The sequence below is a fragment of the Neolamprologus multifasciatus genome, chromosome 20, assembly GCF_963576455.1.
Source record: "Neolamprologus multifasciatus chromosome 20, fNeoMul1.2, whole genome shotgun sequence".
Classification (NCBI taxonomy): Eukaryota; Metazoa; Chordata; class Actinopteri; order Cichliformes; family Cichlidae; genus Neolamprologus; species Neolamprologus multifasciatus.
This window is the reverse complement of record NC_140458.1, coordinates 9,414,877-9,424,067: the sequence shown is the minus strand read 5'-3', so window position 1 is coordinate 9,424,067 and position 9,191 is coordinate 9,414,877. Positions and strand designations below refer to the sequence as shown.

Genomic DNA, 9,191 nt, shown 5'->3' with positions numbered 1-9,191 from the left:
ATAACACTGAAATAGACCTTATATTGCCTTATTATCCCATCGCTTGTGGTTTCCAAAAGTAGGATGGGAGACAGAGCCTTCAGCTCTCAGGCCCCTTTCCTGTGGATCCAGCTCCCAGTTTGGGTTTAGGAGACAGACACCCTTCCTGCTTTCTAGATAAGGTAAGATAATGTTGCGGTTTGATAAAACTTACAGTTACGGCTGGATCAGAGGACCCTGAATTTTCCCTTAGTTATTCTCCTATAGGCTCAGGCTGTTGGGGGACTTCCCAAATTCTCCACCCCCCCATGTGTTTATAAACCACTACTCAAGTCAATAATGTGTCCTGTAGTTTCTTGTACCATCTGTTGTTCATCATATCCCTATGCTCCTCTTTTCTATCTTCTCCATCTGTGGATGGCTGCCCTCTCCCTGAGCCTGGTTTTGCTGGAGGCTAAAAGGGAGTTCATCCTCCCCACTGTCACCGTCCTTGCTCACATCATATTACTGTAGAGTCTTGACATCACAATATAAAGTGCCTTGAGATGAAAGTTACAGTGGAAAAAAAACTGAGAAAAACTGCGAATTGTGTTGAAATTGCATACCTGTGTCTGCGCTCTTATTTTCATTATAACACTATAACAAAGTAAATACAAATATTTTTCAGTCTTGGTTTAAAAACTCCAATAAAACGAGATGTTTTTGTTTTTCTGATTCAGCTTAAATAAATCAAAGAATGAAGGATATGCAGACTGAAATGCCACCCGCAGATTCAACAGCCTCCCACTGATTATTTGTGACAATGGTGAATTTGTAGCGCTGCTGTTAAGAGTGATGTCTTACCGTCGATCACAATCTCTCCACCATCCTCCTCCTCCCCTGGGCTCTCATCTGAGGAGGAGATATTTCTTGTCTATTCAGTTTAACCCGCATTACTCATACATTTAAATTTCAGCTACAACACAGCCCAGCGAGCTCAACACTAAATGGACGCAGACATCCATTTTCAAAATAAGCTAGAAGTGAGAATGAGCTTCGGTATAATGCGGGATTTGAACTGTTTTATCCGTCCCGTCTTGGCACTGACCTGCACTTTGCCCTCTTTCCTCCTCTTCTTCTTCTTCTTCACCTTCCTCCTCCTCTTCTTCCTCATCCCTACTGTTGCCTTGTTCAGCTTCACCAGCCTCCTCACCGGGTTCATCATCCGAGTCAGAGATCACAACACACTCGTCTCCGTTGCCGTTGTCAGCCGTTCTAGCCCCCGTGCCACTACTGCAGAATTAAAAAAAATAAACCTTCACATTAACAGTAAACACGCTCTTTGTTTTGATATGCAGCCCACTCAGCTACTGAGAATACTTCTATATTTTATAGCTTACGATGTGTGTTTCTCCCACTGACTGTTAGTTGGTAGGATCTGTGAGTTTGTTTTACCTGCCGTTCTCCCTCGGTTCCCAGAGAGGAGTGAGGTAGTATCTCAGAGGGTCTCTGTACAGGTCGTCCTTAAGAATCTGAAGAACAGCACAAATTTTATCTCAGTACATTTCAATATGTTGAGATGCACATGTTCAGTTTCACACACCATGTGCATTCCTGCCAGAGGCAAATGTTTGAATAGAAAACACACAATGCACCCCCACAGACACACACAAACACGGTTTCCTGATGGCATTGTTTAAGAATTTTCCTATTATAGGGCTTCCATCAGAAAATGTAACCCTGGCGGCTTTGGTCAGGTGGGCAATTTAATGTCGCGCTCAATTAATATGGAACTATTAATTCAATCTTTTGAGGCAGAGAAAAAAAACGCATTAACTATTAACTGAAGAGGGAGCAGCATTTGGGCCTCAGTGCATCCCTGCACACACAGCGGGTGATGAGAGAGAGAGAAAAACAACAGGGAGTTCATTTCCCAATTTACAGCTTATACCAGCGAAAGCCCACTGAAGCACATCACTAACAAAGGGCAAAGCCTGAGCCAGCCATAAGTGAACAAATATGGACTTAGAAATGGTAAATCGACTGGTATTTTTACAGTGATTTCTACTCTTACTGGGCTCTGAAAGCACTTTTTCACAACACGTCACTTGGATCGGATCAGCTGCTACTTGTGCTTGGCATGCAAAACATTTATTAATAATCGTTCATCTCTCAATAGTTAAAACCCCTCAAATCGCCAGTAATGGCAGATCAATATATTGATCGGCTTCTGCTCCATACTTGCAGTGGCTTATACATTTGTAGAACATGTGAAAAAGCCGGTGTTTAAGACCGAGAGGAGATACAAGGCATCCGGCTTCAAAATCTGGCAAATATCCTGGCGCCATCCGTTGTGGCGACCCCATGTGAATAACGGAGCAGCCAAAAGAAGCTTAATCTGTCACACTCACAAGCTGATTGACGCTTCAGATGAAATTTGGGGTTGCTCAAGGACACTTTGTCATGGTGGGAATCAAACCACAGAGCTTCAGATTTGTAGATGACCCACTGTGACATAAGCCCCTTTTCCATTAGTACCTACTTGGATCGACGGGTTTTCCGTTACAATCGAGTACCACCCAATGTGCGCAATCGTTGTCATAGCAACGTGGCTGAACTTCCAGTGATGTAATTAGTATGTGACATGAACGCTACAATCAAGGTGGACGTCGAGCGGTCTGAGGCTTTTCATCAGACTCGGAGACCACCGTGTTGTTTTTGTTGCCATTTCCTTGTTTTCGGGGTTTTAAAAATGTTGGTTTTGATTTTCGCGAACGAGACCCTCTCATAGCTCATTGATTGATGCCACTTATCAGCCAATCGGTGGCATGCAGTCTGTTGAAATTATATTTTGGGATTACCTTGGGTTGCTTGGAACCCCCTAATGGAAAACCCTGAAAACCGTGGCAAGCCGACCAGAGTAGGTATTAATGGAAAAGGGGCTTTAGTGACCTCATCAACTAAACAGGTTAAACAGTATTTAGCTTTATAACATATGGGTTGGCTCTTTATTTATTTTTAAAATATCTTTATAGTCTTTTTAAACTGTTAATTTACCATTGAAGCTTTTGTATAAAAATAAATAAATAAATGAACGCGCACACATTTGCCCAGTGGTGGTCAACTTGATAGACACCCTGATTTTTATATCTGTTAAAAACAAACCAAAACAAAAAAGGAAGTGTCCTTATTGGGGCTGCGCAATTATTTAAAATTTATTTTCAACCTCAATTTTGGAAATCAAGATTAAACTGTGTCACATTCTCATTTTACCCCTCTCGTTTCTTTACTTGTGCACCATCCTTAAAGTCCAACTTTACTCTCAACCAGACTGTGGAAGCTTCAGTTCACTTCACATTTATCTAGTTCAAAAATGCAATTAACTGAAAGAGGAATTTCTTCTATTTTTAAAGGGTAATAAAGTCGCCATTTCTCCAAAGTCTGACTGTAATCATGTTAACTAAATGTGACATAATTGCTTCAAGCATTTGAACTCTGACCCTTTCAGCACACAGTTGGCACACCATGCTTGCAAATAATGATTGTCTAGCAAAATCTAATACTAGGTTAACAAAATACCTCTGAAACTGTTGCAGCCTAGTGGGTCTGAAAGCTTTCGAATACAGCAACATACATTTGCGAATACAGCAACATACATTTAAAATCAGGAGATCCTGTTAATCAAAGCTTCAAATCAAAAATGTTTTACCAAGTGAAAACAGAAACTGGAGCTCCTACAATACCGTTACTAAGTCTCCAGGTCTTGATCCAGGTTGATCAGACACAAACATGTTAAAATCTGCACAGTAAATTCTCTAATTTATTAGTAAAGCTGTTTTTATTTTTCTATTTCGACCTAACCTGCCTAAAATTATTTACCAGGCAGGGTTACTGTTTCTATTATTTGTTGCTGCTTACTGTTGTTATTATTGTATTAAATGTTTGTGGTGGCTGCCGCTTGTCTTTATATTATATTAGGAGTACATTTTTGCTCTTTCCTCTTGTCTTGAGTAGTGAGTGTAATTGTCTGTCCAATTATTGTGTTTATTCTATTATTTGAATCATTTTTAAAAACATCTTGCCAAAGAACTGCACTTGAAAATTAGCCAGCTGACTAACGCTGCCATACTCACAGAAATGTTGATCAATGTGTTGTCCTTATAAACAAATAAATAAAATTATACTTATCGATTTATTTTTGCTACAGTCCAATATGTGGGTGTACTCTTGTGTACCTGTGCTACATCATCTTGTCCTGGGCTGCTGTGGTCACTGAACCAGCTGAAAAACGTCTCATAAACACCACGTGAAGACTTCCTGGGTTCACTGTGGGCTGTCAGGTTGTGTCCACGATGCCACAGAATGGGGTTGGAGAATGACATGGGAGATCCTGAAAACATGAGCAGCCAGAATTAGAACATGAGAATATAAGCTTCCTGCTTGACATCACAAATGATTCTTTCTATTCATGTGCATGAATATAACGACAAAGAGTGAAACAGTTAAAGTAATCTCAGCCAATCCTCCATTTCAAAAGGCAACTGCGCTGTCTGAGTACGGTGTGTGCCCTTCTAAAAGCAAGTTTTGCCACTCACCAGCCGTATTGTAACTGGGCTTTTATTTACATGAGTCCCCTAAATCAGTGGTCCTCCCTTTTTCTTGAGTGCCCCAGAAGCTGAAGTTCACTCTCGCATTCCATATTTTTTTTAATCAAACAATAAAAAGGAACCCAAACTAAATTTTATTACTTAAAGGTGCAATAACATCAGCAAACCATAAAGATAACAAACACAATACTTTACTTTTTTGGGGAAAAACGTTAGAACAGGCGGGAAAAAGCCTGTTCTAACGTTTGAGTCTAAGGTTGTTGTTGTTGTTTTTTTTTTAAACACCTGGCGGCTCTTTTTTGCTTCTCATCCGTAAACACTGCACACTCTTTCACGTGATTCAGTTTATTTTGAAAAGTTTCAACAGGATCTTGACCTTTATCGTGAAAGGTTTATGTGGAAAATAAACAAGCGGACACGCGATGATTTTACTGTCGTTGTTGCTAACGACAACGCATAAAAACAGTCGCTTGTCTGTTCGTAGTGTGGTTATATTAAATATAAGAGAAAGACAGAACTTTAAGAAATTAATATAGCCACTACAGTGACCATCAAAATGATGAAAAAATATTGCAGTTAAACAGTTTATTTTGCGACACCACAAAACAAACGATAGCGTAAAATGAAACGATAGACGTTTTTATATCGTCATCTGATATATATCGTTATATCGAACAGCCCTAGGCAGCTGTTAATGAAAATTTCCCATTTAGTTGTCATTTTCCCTTCCAAAATATGACCGAATTGGGGGGAAAAGGCAAAATTGATAACACTACTTTTTAAGATTATCCTTATATGCTAGGGCTGTACTGAACCTTATTTTTCACAATACTAGTGTAAATTTTTAAATGATATATAAATGTCATATCAATATATCATTGACACACCAATGGCATGCATTTACTTTCCCTAGCACACACTACAATGACTCAAGCCCAGACACATCTGAGAGCAAGAACTGCATGTTAGCCTCCATTAACCACTTTGTACCTAATAAGGGAGCTAAATCATCAAGCTCCGACAAAGCACAGTGCTTTCCAAAACATGCAAGAAAACTGATCCCACTAAAGGTGGAAACGACAAACTTGTTCCACCAGTTGACGCAAACACACTGTTCTGCACAAACGGGCTATTAAGGCACATGAGGAGGAGATACTAGGAGCTGGTGATGTGTGCCCTAAAGTAAACAAATGCCTCACGTAAGCACTGCAGGAGCACTTTCTATTTGCACATAATGCAACTAGGGAGTAACCCTTTCCTATCATAAGTTCCTATGTGATAGGAAAATCAAATGGTGGATGGAAATTACTCATGTAGTTGCACGGTGGTAAAAAGAGGGCTTTAAGCAGTCGGTTAAAAAGGTCAACCCAATATACAACATCCCAGGTTGAAAATGTGTTTTAATTAGATTTTATTATGTGACTTTAGTTTGACAGCTACTACTATGGTTAAGTAGTAGCTGTCAAACTAAAGTGTGGCAGTTATTTTATGCTTTTTGGAGAAAACATTTGACTTATGTGGGAGGAAAAATGCCCTTCATTTTGATCACACTAATAAATGCTGCAGCCTGCAAGCAGCAACCACTAAAAAAATGTTTTGTGTTTTTTTTGTGCACTGTCAAAAATCGGATTACTGTATTCTCCAAAAGACTGATATAATTTTGAGGCTACACTATGCTTTACCTAATATCACTTGATTTTATAATCGCATGTTTATTTTTTACCTCCCATTCCAAGGTGCAGCTCTTTCATGATGATATTGTTCTGAAAGTAGGGGTTTCGTCTGAAGTGGAAGCGAATTCTGTAGCCCAATTTGTTATTCTTGAAAGACTCAATCTGAGGAAAGAGGTAGGAAAACGTGTTTTCTTCCATTCTACAAATATGCATCAGCTGAGATTGTGAGAATAAAATGTCCTACCTCAAGATCAGTCATGTAACTAAGAGCGTCTTCATCGGTCTCATCAATGTGAGCTGAGAGATGAGGATGGTTCAACAGCTGGCACATCGAAGTTACGAAAAAACAACATGACAAATTCACTTTAAATACTCAAACACAGCATGGCAATCGGTCGAGCGTTACACTTTCATATTTTAAGGATACAGCTGTCACCCAAAACCCAGGGATCGTTTTCGTGATGGAACTTCTCTGATCCAGATGCGGGCGCCGCTGACGACTAATCTTCAACTCCAGCCTCTGGTGAAGCCGGGCACTTTTCTTCTCAAGGGCTTCCAGCCTCATCTGTACTTGTGCCAGGAGAGCAACCGACTGCCTCAACTCTGGAGCCATCTTTACAGACACAATGGCACATTCGCCATCATCGTTTTCCTCATTGTCTGATGGGAAAGAGGAGCTTGGTGTGGAGGAAGAGCCAGATACCGATTCATCGCCCTCATCTGCTTCAGGCACATCATCTGTATCCTCTCTGTCAGTACTATGCACAGATGTGGAGCTATCTGCTGCCGCTGCTTGTGTTTTGGAGCCAACTTTTGAGGACTGGTGTCCCCCGCGCTGTTTAAATTTACTCCCTTGTTTCACCTGCTTGGCCTTTTCAGATGAACAAGGAGTCTCTTGACTGTCTTCTCCGTCCCCCCCTGTGAGACTGGCCAGCGCTTCAGCAGCTGCTATGGCAGCTGAGTCGGATTTGTCCAGAGGAGCTGTGGGACGCCGCTCCGTTTCTACTGTTTTCTCTGCTTTGTCTTTTGCATGAGCCGACTCCTGCTCATCCGAGGACTGCGGCTTGTCGGTGCTACTGCTGGTGTGGTGGCTGTCAGCGCTGGAGCTGTTGACAGGCTGTGAACTGGTGCCACCAGTGCTCTCTGAACCCTGATCTGCTTTCACAGCGGCTTGTTCCTCTTTGCCATCTTTCGACTGGCCCTCGCTCCCGGCTGCTTCTTTACTCTCGGCTTCACTGTCTTTGCAACTTTCAGAACTAACCCTCGTTTCATCTGGCTGGTCACTAAGTTTTGCGGACTTGCTGGGAATCAGGCTGCCTTCATCCTTATCGGGTGATGGACACCGTTTCCTCGATGCAGAGTCAGCGGACTGTTTGCAGTCCGTCACTTCACTCATGCTAGCTAGCTAACGAGCTAGGTAGCTCGCAAGCTCGTATAAAATAAACTGAAGTGCAAATAACTGCACGACTGCGCTCGTTTCCGAGATAACACTTTTGGGGTTGACGTTGTGATCGTAGCTCAGCCTACATTCTCAATGAAGCAACAACAGGAAGCAGTGCTCGTATTTCTCTGCGGCCTTGCGGAACGCTGAAAATTAGCACGCTGCTGCTAACGCTGGTTAGCTCGGCTTACCCAATTCTTGCGTCCTCGCAGTCACGGCCGTACCGCATGCTCACAAATAAAATCCTAACAAGAAACACTCGTTCCAGATAATCGAGCCCTGCCACGCTATATCGCCGTTAAGCCGCAATCCGCCTTCTTTATAATAGTTTGTTTTTGCATTATCCGTTAGCTTACTATCCGTGCACCGACGTGATAGAAAAACAATCCTGTGATTGGCTGTGGCACGTCGCGCTAAAATATTTCGACCAATCACATACAAGGGTGTGTTTACACGGTAATCTGTAGCGGAGCCGCCGCGGGTTTACTGCGCAGCAAGCGCAGGGTAGCGAAAATCATTGCGACAATACTGGGAAACATATTTAAGTGTTTACACGACAGCAGTATATAAAAAGAGACACTTTACACCACGCTAAACAAATTATGTTAAAATGAAAATATGCACATTAGCCCACAAAAACCCCGCCAGATGTAAGCAAGGACTTGGCTTTGTTTGCATGTGAAATCATTTGCGGTGCCCACAGTGGCTTGTGTGGTGGTTAACTGAGTATTGCAGAACGGATGCACCTTGGGCCTATTCCAAGAGACGATTTCACACATATAGCCATTCATCTATTCTGCGTAGCTTCTCCCCCTCGTCAAATTGCTGAAGGTTATACAGAAGAATCACAAACCAGAGGTCATCTGATCCAAGATAATCAAATCCAAGCAAGAGTCATCTACAGCCAGGGCAACCCCCCGCAGGAAAAAAAAAAAAAAATTGGAATTATAAGATTATCTTGTAGCATTTCATAATGCAGCCCACAACTAACGGTGTGATTACACTAGAATTAAATGAGATTGCTATGTATTTTATCTGAATTACAATGTAATTACAATTACCTAGCAATAATTGGCAGTAGATGTATTAAAATAAGGAGGTAACAATTCAAGTTTTTACAGAGAAGAAGCAATTAAAAGTAATATTAAGTGATGCACAGCTTCCAGGTATAGCAGAAACCCCACCCCCCAAAGTTTCTCATTTTACACTATAAATATAGCATGCCATAATGTTCATCATGGATGCTCCACTATTGAGTTCTCCATTTGTATTATATATAAAATGTGATAAGGACTGTTCTCCCTTTGCTACACCGGCAAATATCACAGGGCACAGGTCCATATGGTCTTATCATTACAGAGGCCATAGTCTGCATTGCGTGCTGGTGTTTGTTGTTTCTGCTATATGCACGCCAATACAAGGTATAATTGAAATTTAAAATACCAAGTTAAGCCACAAAAAGTGCAGTGATTTTAGAGTGTAAGCTGGAAAATTTGTGTTTTTCTGCTAAAA

General features: G+C 41.3%; 1 protein-coding gene across 3 annotated transcripts in view; it reads right to left on the bottom strand.

Annotated features, from left to right (window-relative positions):
- The window catches only part of tspy (testis specific protein Y-linked), an 11,217-nt gene extending 2,026 nt beyond the window's left edge, over positions 1-9,191 (bottom strand). The window contains exons 1-7 of one of the 3 annotated variants that reach the window (XM_085146347.1): positions 6,666-9,191; positions 6,483-6,560; positions 6,289-6,400; positions 4,194-4,348; positions 1,414-1,490; positions 1,067-1,251; positions 823-870 (exon numbers count right to left, since the gene is read on the bottom strand). In XM_085146347.1, the coding sequence (XP_085002473.1) occupies positions 823-870; positions 1,067-1,251; positions 1,414-1,490; positions 4,194-4,348; positions 6,289-6,400; positions 6,483-6,560; positions 6,666-7,634 (1,624 nt within the window). In that variant the 5' untranslated portion in view covers positions 7,635-9,191. Of the gene's footprint in view, positions 1-822; positions 871-1,066; positions 1,256-1,413; positions 1,491-4,193; positions 4,349-6,288; positions 6,401-6,482; positions 6,561-6,665 lie in introns of all 3 variants that reach the window. The other 2 variants (XM_085146346.1, XM_085146348.1) reach the window with 2 other exon arrangements.